The sequence below is a fragment of the Macrobrachium nipponense genome, chromosome 10, assembly GCF_015104395.2.
Source record: "Macrobrachium nipponense isolate FS-2020 chromosome 10, ASM1510439v2, whole genome shotgun sequence".
Classification (NCBI taxonomy): Eukaryota; Metazoa; Arthropoda; class Malacostraca; order Decapoda; family Palaemonidae; genus Macrobrachium; species Macrobrachium nipponense.
In genome coordinates this window covers 48645924-48665923 of record NC_087204.1, presented here as the reverse complement: position 1 = coordinate 48665923, position 20000 = coordinate 48645924, and the positions used below count along the sequence as shown (strand labels likewise).

Genomic DNA, 20000 nt, shown 5'->3' with positions numbered 1-20000 from the left:
TATTTGTTTTCCCAGATTAGTATTCACGTAGTTTGGTTTCGGTAAATGTCTAGACTCCACGTTAATTGTTGTTAGATTCAGCCAGCCTTGTGCTGTCACGGGCTCTTGCTTATCAGCAGCCCGTAAACGTTGATTGGCTTTGATTGTTTTAGCAAATGTTTATTGTTTGGTATTGTGTTGTTATAAATGAATTTTTAATATCCTGTAAATAGCAGCTTGCACGGTTTTAATATTTCGTGAGGTGGCATATCTTTCCATGCAGTGCTTGAAAAAAATATATCTTTATTTGTGTTGTTTTACTGATAGTTTTACTTGAGTATATTACTCAATTGGTTAACCTCATTAGCTGCTATGACATGTCTTATTTTGTTTAATAGTGTATTTTATGTATTGATATGTTTAGATTTTTTTATTTGGTCTCTTCTATACATTTAGGCTTCAAGTGTGACCTTTTAATGCTTTATTAGTCACCTGTTATCCTTCAGGAATTAAAGCGAATTGACCAGTATTCGAAATAACCCTTTGACTCTCTCTCAGGTGACTTTCACTGATATTCACTTTATTTTTAGGATTTTGGATATGAAATCTCAATGAATTATGGCTTGAATTTGAGTGTGTAAAGTTGATTTTTTGTGTCCTTTGTATCACGTGATATTGTACGTTCCGTGACGAGTCATTTCTTCTCCCATATTGGCCACGACAGTTGCCGTAACATCTTCGGTCGACATTTAGCCTCGCGGGACCTTTACGTGATCAAAATTATATAATATTCATCCTATCCTATGTTCCCTGTATTTATTAACAGTGTGAATTCAGGGTGTTGTTTGAACCAAAATATCATAGGTTTCAGACGGAATAAAAAAAAAAAGCGACGTGCCAACAAAGGCGGCACCTGGTGCGTCAGCTTCACCCCCTCCTATCATCACCTTGCCACTAGATATCTCTCACATCTCTCTCTCTCTCTCTCTCTCTCTCTCTCTCTCTCTCTCTCTCTCTCTTGTTGGACAATCAAACCAGCACTGGAAAATGTAGAGCTGCTTTATTGTTCTTTTTTTTTTCATTGGTGTTGTGAGTGTGAAAGATCAATAGGAATTGAAGGGGGGGATGAGAGATAGCCCTCTGCTTTGATACCAGTTGTTGTCTTTGTCTGTGTATTGTTAACAGAAGATCTTAATGACGATTTGATCGAGGAACTTGAGTAGGCAAAAACCGTAAGGTAAGCTTCGCCCTCTGGAGCCCACACATGATAGTTATATTAATGTAAACTTTGAGGAAGAAAGCTTTTGTGTATCTTTCCTGTCAGTGTTAGATTTCTCAATTCTTGTCTTTTTTTTATTGTATATATATATAGGACCCTTAGTGTAACATTTGGAGCTATTATTAAGACACCAATTAGCTGATGATTTTTTATTTGTATATGTTTTTTTCACGCCGTTGTGCCTCTTTCCCGGAAGAGAAGGTGATTCCAGAAGAAGCTGCCCTTCATAATATGAACAATATTTAGCAAAGAAGAAGTTGTCAACCTCATGTTGCAGTGACCAACTAGATTTTGTTAACTGACAGTTATATAATTCAAGGGAAGGTCTACAAAGGCATAGTCTGATGTAACGGTACGGTCTTACAGCGTTCTAGCCCACGCTGGAATCGAACTCGGAACTTTTCTTTGAGGAGTCGCCTCACACACATATGTGTAGGCATATATAATATATATTAATGTATTGTCTTTTGTACCACATATATATTAACGCATTTATCTAAGCCACACGTCCCTCCTAACTTCTCGATCTCCTGACTCATTCTTGATAAACACTCTAACACAAAGCCTGGACCCCAAATACATCAAAATTCGACAGGTAGTCTAGGGGAATGTTCAATCGGAAACAGAGGTACATCCTTCGTCGTTATCGAGTGGGGACAAGCGTAACTTTACTGTGACATGTAGTCAGTGGGTTCGGATCTTGCCTCCGGCAGAGTAGTTTAAACATTTTCTTCATTTGGGATTCAGGGTTAGTCGTGGTAAGCGCATATAAAAACTTAAGGCTTCATAAAGAAATTAGGAATTCATAGCGGCTATTGACTAATTATATTTTTCATGCAAAAATGACAAATGACACATTTAATTAATTAATATATATATATATATATATATATATATATATATATATATATATATATATTATATATTATAATATAAGCCCATAAAAACACCAAAATATAGAGAGAGAAATACTATATTTCAGAGACTGCTGTCTCCCTCTTCAGGTATAGGAATGAGAAAAGTTTACAGAAAAGGTGGTATTTATATCAAGAGGTCCATCCACAGGTAAGCCAATTTAGGTCACCCCCACTGATAATCTTCCTTTAATCTTCTTATAATTGAGAAAGCAATTCACAAAGCAAACGTAATTTTCTACCGAGCCCCTCAAGACAAATTCCTCACCTGGACAGGATTAAGACGTGACTCAGACCCTCTGAAAATCTAACCCTTTAGCATTTACTTACCCAAACACCTTAGCCAAATCCCTGATTAACGTCCAACAAAAGACATCCCCCAAGAACACAGGGGTTTACGAAATCCCATGCTAGGACTGTGACCAATCTTACATCGGATTTACAGGAAAATCACTTCCCCAGAGATTAATACAACACAAACGGTCACTTAGGTATGGACAACAGAACTCAGCTATTTTCAATTATATAAATGAACATAACCATAGAATAAACTGGAATTTGTTACGTATAATTTATAGCAGCAACTGCCGGTACAAGAGTCAAGTGATGGAATCGGCCCAAAAGGAGCACGGGATTCAGATGTGATCGACAAGATTTTCATTCATCCAACACTTAACAAGAGTAAAGGAAGATTATCAGCGGGGGTGACCTAAATTGGCTTATCTGTGGATGGATCTCTTGGTATAAATACCACCTTTTCTGTAAACTTTTCTCATTCATATATCTGGAGAGGGAGACAGCAATCTCTGAAATCTATTATTTTTCTCTCTATATTTTGGTGTTTTTATGGGCTCCTTTTATTAGATGGAATTCTATTGTAACAGAACATTTTTTCCAGTCATATATATATATATATACTATATAATATATATATATATTATATATATATATATATATATATATATATTAAGACAACGCGCACGAACATACGAAAACACATTGTACACATGTCAAGACATGTCATTTTTCTTCTTTTTTCGTTAATGAATTATTTATCTCTAATCTTTTCAATTTGTTTAAAGTTGTTTTAGTGTAATAAGAAAGTAATATTCCCACGTAATATAAACGATTTTGTGCCTCGCAAAAGGCATTTATTTTGTTTAACCCTAATTCTCCAGGGTCGTGAAGGTCGCATGACCTAAATAACTGTTTCCCATTTTGAAATTATGTGCATCGAAAAATGTAATTTTAAAAAATTTCCATGTCAGCCATAAAGGTCATGGGGTTGCAGAAGTTCATCCAAATATGGCAGGACCGTTTCCAAAGTTTTGATTTATTAGGCTTCTCTGTTTTAGTAATACGAAAGAAATTGATGGGGAGGATATAGTGGGGATTTTAAATACGGCCCATTTCTGTTTCCGCGAAAGATTTATTTCCATCTACTGCTGTATTCAAGCACGTTGAGAGAGAGAGAGAGAGAGAGAGAGAGAGAGAGAGAGAGAGAGAGAGAGAGAGAGAGAGAGAGAGAAGTTAATATTCGTTTAATTCATCTTTCTTTATAAATCATGCTTTCTTAGAGCAGTCATTATAATTTTATATTTTACGATATGACTTTGGACAATGCCCCCGCTGAATGAAAAGAAGATAATGGAAAGTTAATTTATTATTTATTCTTCTTGCTTTGCTACTTCTCTGCTGGAAGATGATTTTATTATAATTGTTTGAATGTACCTGAAAGTTCAGTTCTGTTATTCCATCAATTCAATGTCTTTTTAATTTATTTTATTCAAGATTCGTACCGAATATTGTTTTCGAAAACAATCGACGGCCATTGGCTCTTATGTTGCTCCATTCATTAAATGAAAGGGAACTGCAATACTGGCGTTTATGGAGACAAAAATGAATGTGTGTAATTCTCCGGATTCTTAAACTAAGTGGAATCTATTACTGGAGTGGTGTATTGAACGTTGACTTGACTTCAGTCCATTGGAAAGCTATTTTTTTTGTTACGTAGTGGCGTCGTTGTTGAGTGTTGGGATGTAGACGGTTAGCGGGCTGTTCTTTTCAGATGGGACTTCGATTTAGATTGATTTCATTTTTTTACCTTTTTCTTGATAACGCCGTGTTTAAGGTTGGCTGTTTTATTATTATTATTATTATTATTATTATTATTATTATTAATTATTATTATTATTATTATTATTATTATTATTATTATTATTTCGGAATGTAACAATTCCAAAAATGACTCATCCTGGTTGCCTTGTTTTTAAGGAGTGGGGTTTGCATGGACTCTGATTGTTATTCACCATTTTTTGTTTACTCTATTCTCTTATGCAGGATTTTTAAAAATTATTAAATGCATTTGATATCTGTATTTGTAGAACGTATAATTTTGGTGTGCTGAACTTTTTCTTATTACTTATGCTTATGAGAACATTCAAATTACTTTGGTGTTCAAGTTTACCAGAGAAATTTTTTTATCATTTTCCACTGATTTATTTTCGATGGCCGTATTCATTTTTCATACGACTTGATTCTGTTCCAGCTATTTCACGTTGCATAGATGATTTGTAGTTTTATTTTCATTTTAGATCTTTTTCCCAGGTACAAGGTTTTTATTTTTGTGGGAAGAAGCTCCTGTGTATCAGTGTTTATTTTAGAGTTTCAGGATATAAATCATAAGTATTTTGCGTAAGTTTAATTTCCTGTCTATTGATTTCCCCCCCTTTTTTTTAAATGTTCATTTTCTAGCACATCCTCTCCCTCCGACGATAGAACACTCCAGCGAAATGTGGTCGTTTAAAGTAAGTGAAATTGATCTTCATATACCCGTAGACATTAACGAGACTTGACCGCTGCCTACAATACTCTAGTGTGGGACGTCGTTAACTAACTGTATTGTTTATGGTTTTCAAATTCCTTTTCTTTACTGTTCTGTAATAAAGTTATATGATTACTATAATTTGATAAATGACCGGTTTCGATATTTGATTTGATTAACATTAACAGTTTGTTTCATGTTCTCTCTTGTTGGGTTCTCATGTACTGTAACCAATATTTCATGACGTTTGTACATATGTGCAGTAATAATTGTATTAATTTTCGATATATTCGCCTTTATGCTTTTCTTATATATACATGAGTTTTGTGCATCTACACTTGTGGATTGACCTTTATCATTACTCTTCTGTTACTATCATTGTATGATACCGATGCTTTCAAATATCCTATTCTTTTTATGTTATCTCTAAATGTTTGAAAGATTATTTTTCTCAATCAATGAAGATGGATTTATGGTGATGTGTACCACAGCGAGTATTACTTTCTTCCTAATCTTTTCGATGTATGTAGATCTAAATGGCTTTCATTAGATTTTAAACACTTTGCCTTAAATGTGTGAGATTTCAGTAGCTACTCGTGGTGTAAAAATGCCTTATGATAACACTTCCAATGAATGGGATCAACACCTCTACTCTGAAAAACCAGTGAATCATTTAATGAGGCTACTTCCAACATGATTACGTTTCGTATGTTTTGTAGATGACATTGAAACAAGAAAATTGAAACAAGTAAATATACTTTGACATTAGGGACGTAAATGAGCGTCGTTCGGGTATTTTCACGAAAGTTTGTGGTAATTTGTACCCTCACTTCAGTCCGCAAGACTTTGTTGTGAGATATGCCTCAAGGGAGGCGGGATTTCTCTCTCTCTCTCTCTCTCTCTCTCTCTCTCTCTCTCTCTCTCTCTCTCTCTCTCTCTGAGTTTATCATTAATTGGATTTTCAAGTGAATGTTATTCAAAGTGTTCTTTCCGGAAGCTCGTATTATTTTTCAGTAAAGTAAAATATACTTAGCTAGGCCTCATGACTCTTTTTCTGTAATGTATTTCTAATTTATGTGATTAAATCAAGTTGTACACTTGAATGTTTCGTTGATGTAGAGTGTCATTACAATAGCTATGGTTTTCTACGCCGTTGTATTATTTATGAGGACGAAATGTTTACGCAATAGCGAATTAATTCTCTCATTAAAGCAGAACTCCTATAGTTTATTGCTATGTTCTTCTCTCTCTCTCTCTCTCTCTCTCTTCTCTCTCTCTCTCTCTCTCTCTCTCATAGCCCCATTATAACTAAATTAATGTCCTTTTGTTTCATGGATAATCAGGTTTTCGTGAGTATACATCCATGAATGGGTGTAAATAAACATCCCCTTGGTAGTAGTCTTGAAACAACACCCAGTTGTGTTTTATGGTCTCTGGAAGTGTATTTAAGGATATAGGCACGTTTCCGTTCATTCATTTTGATATCAATTAAAGTTTCACGAGGCTGTCGTTGCTGTCATCTTGATGTGGATGTTGTGGAGTGACGGCTGTATTCAGTGAATCGCATACTTCTGCTTGGCTTTGCAGATCATTTGTATTTCTCGTTCCAGGAAATTGTATCTGAAGTAGTTCGTTTTGAATAATGTCCCTGGATTTGTTTATATACCAAAATATTCTCCCATCCCTTTATTATTCTGGCAGGTTCGTTCTTTTCCCATTTTTTTCCTTTTGTGTCTTTTGTGTGTTAATTTGTGAATTGTAGGTAACTTATTATATATTGCAATCCATTGCACGTACATATGTCCAATTTAGGAATAAATGTAGATAGTTATTTAAGTTATCTTTACTTGTGGAAAGAAAAACAAAGACTGTGAATGGTCTTTATTTTGTCAAAATGGTTTTCTTTTTAACCGTATGGCATAGAGAAATCGGTTGATACAACATTTTTAGCGTGTCCTAAATTGGCTGTAACTCTTGTATGATGGCGTTCTAGAGAAGAATGGGTTTTGGAGCTTAACAGATGCTATCATCCAGCTTAGGGCTGAGATATAAGTAGATAAAAGTAGGTTTTGTTATGTGCTCTCTCTCTCTCTCTCTCTCTCTCTCTCTCTCTCTCTCTCTCTCTCTCTCTCATTCATTCATATATATATATGTGTGTATATATATATGTGTGTGTGTCTATATATATATATATATATATATATATGTGTGTGTGTGTGTGTGTCTATATATATATATATTATATATATATATATATATATATAAAAACTTTTGTGAAGTCAAAGGATTTTATTTGTGCAATTATTTTGCATTATGGTTTATTTTCATGTGATATTTCTTGATGTTTACTATCATTTACGAGATGCAGTGTATTGATTGTTTTATTTTATTTTATGAATTTTCTGTCATTCACGTCCATTTGTTTTAGAGGTAGTTGCATTCAATCTATATGAGTTTTGCCTCGCTAAAATCTTTTAGTCCTATTTTCTATTAACATTAATTCCATCAACTGACAACATTCATTTTCCGAGTCTGGAAAGTTGTTTGAACTAAGTTCGCTTATTTTCAAATGATCCCGATCAGAATGGGAATACGTTTGGGATGAAAAGTGCTTCGTTGGAGAGGATTGGCCTTTTTGTTCACTTTCCAGAGATATAGAAAAATGGAGCTTAGGGAAAGGAGTTCACGAAGTATAGATGGGAAGGAGGAAGGAAGGAAGGAAGGAAGAAGCGAGTGATGAAGGGACCAGGGAATAGAGGGAGGGAGGGAGTGGATGGATGGATAGGAAGGTCGTGAGTCGTCGCCTCCGACGGGGTTGAGGATGGGGTAGTGGTGTTATGATTGGGGTGGTGATAGGGAATAGCCAAGGGGGCGGGTGAGGGGAAGGGGTGGGTGGTGCGACAGGGAGGAGGAAGGGCGAGATGGGTCGGGCTGGGTCGCGAAGTGGAGGTCCGTTGAGCGGGTGTGAGCCAGAACCGGTAGCGGCGGCCGAGTGGAAACACGCGTGTCGCTTCCCCCTGACGCTTCGTGTGGGCCCCTCCTGCTTCCTGCACACTCCTAGGGGGCTACTCTAGTCCTCTAGGGGGTAGGGGCGGAGACCTGCTCCCCCCTTCGTTGTTCGTGTGTGTATGTGTGTACGCGTGCCAATGTCTGTTAACACCTGCTGCCCCTATGGTGTACCTTAATGTGCCTCTCTGTCTATCACACTGCCACTTTTAACACCGTCAAATACTTTTCTTTGTTCGTATAATCACACTTTTCAGTGACTTCTGTTAGTTCCCTTTTTTCAGAATTTCTCGTCCACTCTTCTTTTCCATTCCCTTCCATTCCACTCCTGTAACTTTTCTGCCTCGAAGTGATCTCCATCTCTTAGTGGCGATGGTGTTAAATACCCGGTGGAAATTTTGCATCTAGTGTGAACCAAAATGAATAGTTTAATTTTACCTGGATAAATGAAACGTCCACGTTGAATCACATCTGGTTACCAGCGCTCATTTCTTTTTTTTTGATGAAAATACTAAGTTATTCCTAAAAGGTGTTTTACCTTTACAAATGTGCTTTTCCTTTGATAGAAAAAAAGGCAAAATCAATCATCTTTCCATTCAAGGTAAAACCAAGAGAGTATTATACTGGACTTTGCTGAAAATAGTTTGATCTGAAACGATTCCATGAAATGTGTTAGCTGTGAAAGATGAAAATACTTTGAGTTTGAAACACATTGGCTTTTAGTGCTCTTAATTTTCAATACATTAACCATTTAGTGCAGGAAACTTTCAAAAGTTGAAGATGAAATTCGACTGTTTGGTGTCTTTGGTGAATATCAGTCATCTTGGATATTGAAGTAGTAAATCGATTACGTGGGAAATGTGCTTCTTCTCTTTTGTTTCATTAAGCAATGATTTCTTGGGCGAAAATGTAGCAACAAATACAACTCCTCTTGACGTCTTTCGGCAACTCGATGATCGCAGTTTGACTTGCTCTGAGTGATGGCGACCCATGACCCTGCTGCTACTGCTGCTATTGGTGCCCTTACGGATGATTTTTCCTCGAAGGTCATCTCTCATCCTAGAGTGAAGGGAAGCACCACCGAGTCGCGTTGAAGAAGAGGTGGGGAGGTGGCGGAGGAGGAGGAGGAGGAGGAAGACGACGACGACGACGCTGTCAAAAGCATCTTCTTGTGTCTATGCGTTTCTCTTGGCTGACCGATCCTTCCGTTTTCCCCTGAACCAACCCCTCGCCCTTTCACCCCCTCTCTGGGACGGTCATGGCGCTCCTTTCGAAACACTGGGAATCCTTCCGGAGAAGAGATAAATAGTGTTACTCTGTGCTCCTGATTTCCTCGTTCACAGCTGCTGCTCATTAATAGAAATTACTGGTACTGCTACTTCTATTGCTGCTGTTGCTGTTACTGACACCTCAACCTGTCGTTGCTAGCCCTCCCCCTCCAACCACTCACTGCTCCTGCTTTCGTTGCTCTTGTTGAGGACTCTTCCTCTCTCCAGCCCACATCCTCACCATCGTCACCACCGTCTTCATCGTCGCCCTCGCCGTAGCCATCACGATGGAGAAGGAAGGCGAAGAACCTCCTCCATCACCCTCCAAGGGGAGGATGCCCTCCGTGAGCTTCGGAACAGCTGCTTTCATCCTCATCCGGGTCAAGAGAGCTTTCAAGAAGAAGAGAGCAAAGCTGAAAAGGTAAAGGGAAAAACAATCCTTAAAGAAGAAAACTGTTCTGTACTTAATGAAGAGACGTCTTTTGGTCAGACTTGTTACGATTACCATTTAGTCTCCTTTTTGGAACATGAGTAGTAAAGGGCAGTTGTTATTAGATGTTGGTTAACTTCATGGCTACGTGTTACTATTTCACACAAGCAAAATATGAAGCACAGCCAGTTTACTCTTTTTTTAGGTGTTAAAGCACTGCGATGTGTATCAGTAGGCTGATTACTATGAGGCTGATTCTTGGGGTTGAAGGTTCAAAAGACGCCTCTTCTGACTTTCCTGTTAGAGTCTGACCAGTTACTTCATGACTTTTGATTTAAAAAGAATTCTTAATTTTCACTTCTTATATCACTGTTCTAAATTTTCGAGGGAAAGAGGTCTGTTCTCGGCAGGTTTACAATTTAATTATTTCATGCAATTTCTAGCAAGAATATCTTGGAATATTAAAACATTAAAAGCTACCTAGCTTAAATTTGAATTAACTTGTAAACTTGTTCCATAAATCTTTGGTTACACGACTAGAGTGGGTGACGCCTTGACCCCAAGAATCAGAAGTGTAAGGGTGTGGTGTGTTCATAGTGTTGTACAGCATAAGTAATAAAGTTGGCACTTGAGGTATTTAGTGCCTGCAAGCACCAAACAACACACTCGTACCTAGTGTCATAGCTTGCTTGCTTCGCCAGTATCGAAGCTTTCAATGACTGCACTCACGTATTCTTAGACTAATTACATTTCATAATTAGAATGAATTTACTGTAAATCCCGTAATGTAGGTGCAAATTGTATGCTGAAAGGGTCATCCCATTTATCGATTCGCACTGAATCGCCATTGATGCGTTATTTCAATCATTCTAGGCGGAAGGTCAAGTAGTGGACAAGTGATTATTATGTTATGAATACTCAAATAAACTTTTATTGTTTTTTTTTTTTCAAATATTTTGCAATTAATATCTGAATGCATGAATAAATTCAATTAGGAAAACTGGTGAAAAGATTTTGCGAATTTTTCTCTCTCTAAAGAGCACGTAGCAATTGATAGGTACATGACTCTTGGCCTTCAAAACCACCGGCGGGCGGAGCCATACATACTGTACGGGTATGTATTTTATACTCAGGTGATTCACGGAAAAAAGTTACATAAATGTTTGGAAACTGTACGTATAATGGAAGTATTTTCCATGGATCGAGTTGGCATTACGATTATCGATATTAATGTTATCCCTTAATTCAAATGATGGTACATTTAAAGATCCTGTAGACCTTTTTCTCCTTCCTACGTATTTTCTGATATTCTACAAAAAGCTGCTCTCTAGATTTCGGGAGACTTCCCTCCTTAAAGTAAAGAGCTTTCCTAAAGTTAGGCGCTACGGAAAATCCTAGATTTTTATCATGTACGTAGTTTTTCCGACGGGATAAGGGCCACTGTAGATAAAAAAAAGAAATAACACATGAAATACAGAAAACGCGGGAAAAGGGATGCTATACTTGAAAAGGAAAAAATTCTAGGTGTGTTAAGACTTTTTCTTTTTTGTTGTAGAGTAGCCAAGACTTAATGGGCAGAACATAATAGAGCCGAGTCAAAAGTATGAAAGTTGATCTAGTATTTCTGGCGAAGCATTCTGTGGTAAGGAAAAATCGCTGGAGCGAAATTGGTTAAGTTCTGGTTTTCGCCGAAGTGATTAGCTATGGTATGTGAGACTTTAGACATCACTATTATAGTCACTATAACATAGCAACGGAGAATTAGGTGAAAGTTCATACTAATGTAAAACGAATTTTATATTGTAAGACAAATTTTATGCTAAGACGAAAGATAGATTTAACATTTATGCAATATAGAGATAAGTTGTTCTTCACATTATACTGGTTTTTTAACATGCACTAATAAAGCTGTAATACAGGGTTCAGTAACAAAGCAAATTTCCTACTATGTACCGTAAATTTACTCTTTGATTTTAGGGGGGGAGTGAATGTTTAAGTGTGGCATATTGGCTTATAGAACTCCTCTTTTTTTTTTATAGGAAATGAAAATCTGAGTTAAGAATTTTGCCGGTTGAATTATATATAACGAAAAAATAAATTTTTATATTTTTGTGACAATCTGTGAGTTCATGTAATGAGCTTTCATCACCAGCTTTAATTTGTGTTTTTATTTCTTTATGCTTATATTCAGTGTTTATAGAAGGACGAACGCCATTAGTTTTCCAAATCAAGTAATAGAATGCAAATAGCATTCTTGCCACTTCCACGGGTTTTTATTGCTAAAAGCTTTCAAAATTGTTTATAAATTGTTGTCAATGTGATGATAATCGGCTAATTTCCGTAGACGTGTTTAGAACTTTTAACACAGAGCAAAGAAATCCCTCATTTTTGTATGTATAGTAAGATTTTTCGAATGCAGTATTAATATTTAAGGAAGTTACATTGTGATAAAATAGTTTCCTCTATATTTATTTATTATTATTATTATTATTTTTTTGCTAATTCCGGTTATAGTTTATTTTAATATTACTGTTGTTATTTGACAAGCTTTAATAATATTTAGCATTGCTGATTCATTTGAGGAGTGTATACACGTCATTAATTGATAACTCTCTCTCTCTCTCTCTCTCTCTCTCTCTCTCTCTCTCTCTCTCTCCACCAAACATTTCCATAAACACATGTACATGAGACCCCAAATAAGTTTTTTTAAAATAAAATTCCAGTAAAATACTGCAGAACTGTATGTTTGGATAATAATGATGTTATTTTGAGTTGCGAATGGTCCGCAAAATTTTGGTTAAATGTTTTCGCATGTTTCTATTTTATGACATATTATTTGCATAATTATTTTTTGTCTATTTCTTTACGTTGTCTCTACTGCCACAAGCAAGGTTTTGCTATTCCAGTATATGTTTAGTAAGATATCTGATATACTACGTTATGCTGGTAGCAGATTATGGCTCTCTTTTCCTATCTGTAAACTTCTGTTGATGTGTTTTTAATCTGGCTGAAAGATTTTAATATTTTGCTATGCTCGTAGCCAGCTTTCGATCCCTTTAGCCATTCAATAAGCTTTCTAGACTCTAGTTATGATAAGTTGCTTCTCGGTATATATCAGATTGAGCTTTCTGGTACCTGTCACTGCGCTGGCATTAGGTTGTGTTGCATATACTGCGATGCTGGATGTACGCTTATTGATAATTTTATCATGATGGCTTAATTTTTAAATCGATCTGATTACAAAGGCAGTGGGTTTCTAAAAATCTCATTTAACATTCAAGTGATCTCTCTAAAATTTGTCGTTATGCTGGCAATATTCTTTGTAAAAAACTCGTTTATAGGCAGAAAGCTTGATTGAGGTAATGAATTGTGCTAGTAGAAAGTTTGTAAAATATCCTAATATAAAGAAGTAGCTTTTACGATGCAAATCGTCTTGCAGGCAGTAATCATTCTGATACGTGTGTCTGTTTTTGAAGATAGCGCTCTTTCATGTTATATCGGCAGTATGGTTTCTCGTAAGTTTAGCTCGGCCTACCTGGTCATTCCGGGCTTCTCTATCAGGTTTGTTAATAACTGCTTATTATAATGTTTGCGCTTGTCATCTTACAGAAGGCTTAGTTTAAGCAAAATTCAGCCAACAGGCTAGAGTGTATCTTTCCAAATCTCTGTTCCCCTGCCACGGCAAATATTGGCGTGCTGTGATTCATGATGTGCATTTCTCTTACTTTGCATTCTTTTAGATACTAAAAGTTGCCCAGAATCATGGAACTATGGATAAAGTAACAAACATTTATACAACACATACGAAAACAACTCTAATTACAAAAGTAGCCTTTTTACGAGTAATATTCTTATTTTATTTTTCTAAAATTGTTGACTAATGTGCAATGATTATTATAAGAAGATAGTCCTTAATTACAAGTTTGTAAAAACACTGCAAGTCCCTACGAACTCGTAGAGTTTTTATTTTTTTTATAGTATTTTCATGTGTGACTATAAACTTAGCAATGAAGTTAAAACAACGGGAATATGGATCGTATCGAATCCGGAAATACTGAGATTAGGAATATATTTAACCTCTATGTTATATATCTGTATATCATACTAGAGAGGCGGTGTCATTCAAGCATGTAATTAAATGAGTCAGTTTATCCATCGTATGTAGGTTATGCTTTTGAAGGAAAGGAACGACTTGGAAATATATTAATGCAAATATTTGTGAACGCCCATACAAAGGGCAGGGGTCCGTTACTTGATCTGTCTATCTTGGCTTCCTTTCCTTAGTGATTTATAAAGTTTGTCGTAAGTTTGTTTGCCTTGTCTTGGAAACATAGGATTAGTAGCAGTAAAGGTCTTTCGTCATTGTATTTTTCAGGATCAAATTACACGCACAGATTTACTATGTGCTATAAAAAGTTGTATGTTGAATTTCCTAATTTTATATTTACTTGGAAAGCATTGCTATTCACAGCGCAATTCTTTATCCAGAAGCTACCGTGCATAGAATTTTAAATATATTTTTGATTCTTTGTTGTTACGACACCTTGAGTCAGTTAGTAGCGTTATGTCACCGATTTTCATAGTGGCTACAGCTGTGGCTACATTCTTGTTTAATACCTCTCTCTCTCTCTCTCTCTCTCTCTCTCTCTCTCTCTCTCTCTCTCTCTCTGTGTGTAACATTGAGATTGCACCAACATTGAGTAACATTGAGATTGGCTTGCTGTTTGTTTGGAATATTGAAAATTCTCTTAAATACTAATCATGACAATATACTTTGACAAGTATTTTTGGCTCTTGGTGGAGGAATTCAAGGTTGGTCCTCGTTATTAACTCCTCTAAATTTGGCTCGTGCTCATTGCTGCCGCGTCTTGCGGCTGAAGTGTTGAGGAAAATGACTGGGAAATTGAAGAACCCTTCAGGTAGTGTGAGATCCGAAATTACATTGCAACTTCAGGTTGTTAACGTTGACTACGAATCTTGTGATTCATTTACCGAAATAAAGCAAACTTTAAGAACTGTTTCTCTTAATTTTGTGTGTGTGTGTGTGTGTGTGTGTGTGTGTCTGTTTGTGCAGATACAAACGTATACATACATACTTAACTTATATGTATATATATTTATTTATATACATGTATGTATGTATGATGTATTATATATAATATATATATATATATATATATATATATTTATATATACATCTCTCTCTCTCTCTCTCTCTCTCTCTCTCTCTCTCTCTCTCTCTCTCTCTCTCTCTCTATATTATCATATATACATATAGAATATTATATATATAGGATATATATATATATATATATATATATATTTAATGTTTACACACATGAACAGACAATGTCTGTATCCGCGAACACACAAAATTACTGTGGCAGGAGCTGGTCTTAAACTTGCTTTATTTCAGTATGTGAATCATTATTAGTTTCATACCTATACATGAAAATAATATATTTATATATATATATATATATATATATATATACACATACATACTATACATATACATACATATATATACATAGATACACACGCGCACATATATCTATCTATCTATATATATTTTGTGTCTGTATGTGCGTGTGTATAATGAAATACCAGCCCTAGTCCATTTTGGAACCGTCCGGTTAGTTTTATGACATCGTATATTCTTGGGATGATTTAATAGTTAATGAATTGAAACAGTATCCCATCATAGCTTTTGTGGTTGCCTATAAACTGCTGATATGATTTCCATCACTGACTGTGTCCCCTAAAAAGAACTTTGTGATGATGATGTAGTAAAATTGATCCAAGTATTCAGTATTTATGATCTCATACTTATTGGCTTTCATATCCTAGTACATATGATTTTCTGTTTTTTTGAAAAAAAGATACTACATGTTGCCACTTATTGTGAATTATTTCTTAAAACGGTCAAATAATGAGATTGACACCGGATAGCATTTTCTCAAGTGTTGGAGACGTTATGTTGAGAAGATCATTATGGTACAGATTCAGTTACTGATGTTTTCTAGTCATGGTGAAAGCTCCTTTTTCATTCTTTAAATGAACCACATTGCTCTTCAAGTTTATACTAAAAGGTGGGTCAAACTTCACAACATTCTTAGCTGCAGATTGGCGGAAGGAGAGCTGAGTGTTTTCCAATAATGTATTGTGATCAGGAGCCGTCATATCGCGCTCTCTCAAAGCTTTATCTAAAATAATGGCTTTTAAAGGGGCTTTTACAACCTCCATAACAATGTAAATATGTCAATATTGACTGTGGAAAATGTCACCACCAATAACATTTGAATAATTGCAACAACAGTAACAATACAAAAACCTATAGAAAAGTGACTGGGATAGTGAGATGATTTGTAAATGTGCATATGCTTGTCATATTTTTGTTTTCTGATTGCATGACGGTGCAGATACATGGCACCTCAATGCTCTTAAGGCGACAAGCTTATGTTTCCATACTGGCTGTCGTGTGAGATTTCTTTTTCATGCAGTTCGATGGTATTTCATCTGTTAGAAATTAAGTTGTATGGTTAATGTAGACGTTATTGCTCTTCCGTTTGGGCCGTGTCTCTCATATTTTTTTCCCAGAATAAAAGGGATAGATAGATATTAGCATCTCTTATTTGCAATGGCGTCTACCATTACGTTGCCATAAATGGAGTTCGGCCGTGATACAATGTCACTTTACATGTATGATATCATGAGAGGCGTATCATAATACAGTTTTCTGTTTAAGAAACGCATGCTTATGCTTATGTTTCAGGGAATTTTATTGTTTGTATATGCCTAGCTAAGTAAAGTACATGTGTACGAAAACAGATCTTTAGAATTCTGTATCCGTGATGTAATTTAAGTGAAAGCTATGGAGGTATTATTGCTTTCATCTGAGAATATGTCTGCTTGCCGAGTATCGTTTTCTTTATAATTAAGTTTTCACACATAAACACTTATATACATACCTCTCTCTCTCTCTCTCTCTCTCTCTCTCTCTCTCTCTCTATATATATATATATATATATATATATATACATATATATATAATGTGTGTATGTGTGTATAATATTTATACTCACACGCAACACACACACACACACACACATATATATATATATATATATATATATATATATATATATATATATATAATTATATACGCATTCTGTGTGTGTGTGTGTGTGTATATATATATATATATTATATATATATATATATATATATCTATCTATCTATATATATATAGATGGATATATATATATATATATAGATATATATATATATATATATATATATATATATATATATATATATAATGAATGTATGAATGTATTATAACCGCAAAATCCGACGAAACGGTCACTAATGTTCCTCTTGTTATACTACAAGGTTCAATGGAAAACACGGAAGACAAGAAAAGGGAAGAGATAGAGTCTTAATCCTCAAGGAAGCAATGAAGCTGCTTTATAAAGGATGCCCGGTTCTTATTCATGATCGGAAACAAGAATGAAATTCCAAAGCTTGGAAGTAGAGAGCTCATTGCTCCTTGGAATTCAAGGATTTCAAGGAACGAGGCCGGCCAGTAGCAGAAAGAATTAAGTCCCTGACTTGAATGGGATGGAAAATCCGTAGTCTTCAGATGTGAGGAGGGAAGCAAAAATAAGACTCGCCCAGGAAGAGAAGCAGTACTCCAAACGTATTTTTGGCCAAAATAAAGCTTTAGTACCTGCAAGGTAGACAATGTGTGTCAACTAAATATTACACTGATTCCTTATAATCATGCAGACAGTTCCTTAGTAACGGAAAACCAAAGATTTATTTTTACAAAAGTATTTGACATGCTTTAATAATATTTCGTATTGCTGATCCATTTGAGGAGTGTATACACGTCATCTTTAATTGATAATTCTCTCTCTCTCTCTCTCTCTCTCTCTCTCTCTCTCTCTCTCTCTCTCTCTCTCTCTCTCTCTCTCAAGGTTTAAGTCTAGTATCATTAGAGTAGAGCATTTCGAGTAAATGTGTCTTTACAGACATTTCTCAATTCCTAATGCATTTAGACAAAGAAATTTTGGAACTTTGATCATATCACTGGAGAATAAAGCGGTTTGCAGGAGGTTATCAGGTGGACGGAGGGATGTTTGAAGGGGTCAGAGGCTTTTAATTGACTCGTCAAAGAAGGATCCATGTGGAGAAGTGAAGGCTGGATAGAAGTCGGAATTGACTGAGTAAGAAGTACTCTAAAGGACTCTGTAACTAGTGAGAGAGGTATCTGAATACTTCCTTACATTCAAGAAAAATAGTAATATTTCTGCATACAGAATTGTCTGAAACGGTAATTTATCTATAATGCTCATTGGTAGAATTATTTTTTTCAAGTTAAGAGAGAACGGGCAATTATTGCCTGTCAACAGCAAAGGCGCAAACTAATTAGTTCAAGGTTAATCTTTGTTGGAAACTGCAGTTTATAGACTTAGCAATACAAATGAGGAGTAGATTGAGATAATTCATGCATTCAGTAGTAAACAGAGGTTGGGGGAGGGGGTGGTGGTGGTGAAGGAAGGTTTAAAGGGTTTCAGAGAAAACCACTAATTAAAGACTGAATGGCTACAGCCATAGCAAACGGGAGAGGGAGGAGGAGGAGGAGGAGGAGGAGGAGGAGGGGGGTTGGGGTGAAGGTTCAGATGGAAAATATGTCGATTTCAAACAGACGGGCTTCATCTACATCAATAACAGACCTCGAAACAGATCGGCATTATTTAGCGCCTTAGTGGCGTGGTCGGTATGGTGTTGACGTGCCACATCGGTGGCCGCGAGTTCGATTCTCGGGCATTCCATTGAGGAGTGAGAGATGTGTATTTCTGGTGATGGAACTTCAATCTCGACGTGGTTCGGAAGTCACGTAAAGCCGTTGGTCCCGTTGCTGAATAACCACTGGTTCCATGCAACGTAAAAACACCATACAAAAAAAAAAAAAAAAAAAAAAAAAAAAAAAAAAAAAAAAAAAAAAAAAAAAAAACAGATCGGCAACACTTTAGTTAATATCGACATGGCGGACATTGCTGTCTGACAGCGCCACCGTAATGAAGCAAGGGACTCCGCAGGAAATAAAACTGATTGACAAAACCTATTAAAAAGCGGAAGAATTATATCTAAGCATTAGCTGCAACCATCAAGAGTCATTTTCAAAGTGGGGGAACAAAGTGGAGAGTAGAGTTACTACGGGGGATTTCGTTAGGGAAGAGTTATATAAGAAGTTTTCTTTTCCATTGTTGAAAGAATATGCAGTCACTATTGGCTGGAAAACAGAAAATTTAAAATTACTGAGCACATAAAAAAACATTGAGTAATTGTCTAAGTTAAGATCAGGTTTTATACTTTTAAACAAAATTCGATGCTAGTTCCTAAATATAAGTATAATAATGTACTCCTAATTTTAGCCTGTTTAGGAGAACCTACTTTCTTTTTTCTCTATTGTCATTTATTTTTCCTCCTTTCCTTGTGCTCCAAGTTTCTGGATGCTCTCGCTCTTTTCATCATCGTGTCTTTAGATTAATGTATTCCGTCCATTTGTACGTCCTGACGATCAGCCAGTCCGCAGATCCTTTGATGACGGCCTAGAGGGAATAACAGACCTTCGCCGAGCTTTCATGCCATTAGTCTTTGTTTTAAAAGTGACTGTTTATCTTATTCCGAGTTGGGGGTTGTGAAACAACGTCGGTTGTGCCCTGTCCATGTCGCCCGGTTCAAAGAGAGAATCGGTCGGATTCCGCACTTTTTTCTAGCCAGCTCTCATTGTATTTATTGTTCGATGGGAAACACTTTTGATGGGAATGCTGAATGTGATGAATCTTTTTCTTTTCCGCCCGGGATCTGCTTTTTGATTGCCAGGTGCTGACGAGCCTTCATCTCATGCTTGTATATGTCCCACTTTAGCTTTATTAAAGCTGCAGTTGTGTGTGTTTAAACAACACCAATCTCTCTCTCTCTCTCTCTCTCTCTCTCTCTCTCTCTCTCTCTCTCTCTCTCTCTCTCATATTCCATTGCCGCCTCAAAATTGATAATATTTTTAAGATGATAGAGTATTTCGGATGTTCATTTTCTATGATTAAAAATTGGTTGCATTTATAACTAAACTTTGTGACGAGAGCTATTGTGTGAATGCTTGCGCGTGCTTGCCGAATTCATGTGAAGCAGAATTCATATTGTCTTGCTAATTACAAGTAGTAGCGCCGGGTCATAAAAGTACTGGGCGCTCGTGGGTGTGTAAAGTAATGAATACTTAATGACTTCTAGA

General features: G+C 36.1%; 1 protein-coding gene across 8 annotated transcripts in view; it reads left to right on the top strand.

Moving 5' to 3' along the window:
- Positions 1–7983: 7983 nt before the first annotated feature.
- Positions 7984–20000, top strand: part of LOC135223606 (ankyrin repeat and fibronectin type-III domain-containing protein 1-like) — a 682119-nt gene continuing 670102 nt past the window's right edge. For 5 of the 8 annotated variants that reach the window (XM_064262189.1, XM_064262193.1, XM_064262192.1 and 2 more), the window contains exon 1: positions 7984–9691. In XM_064262189.1, the coding sequence (XP_064118259.1) occupies positions 9558–9691 (134 nt within the window). In that variant the 5' untranslated portion in view covers positions 7984–9557. The remainder of the gene's footprint in view (positions 9692–20000) is intronic. The other 3 variants (XM_064262185.1, XM_064262187.1, XM_064262186.1) reach the window with 3 other exon arrangements.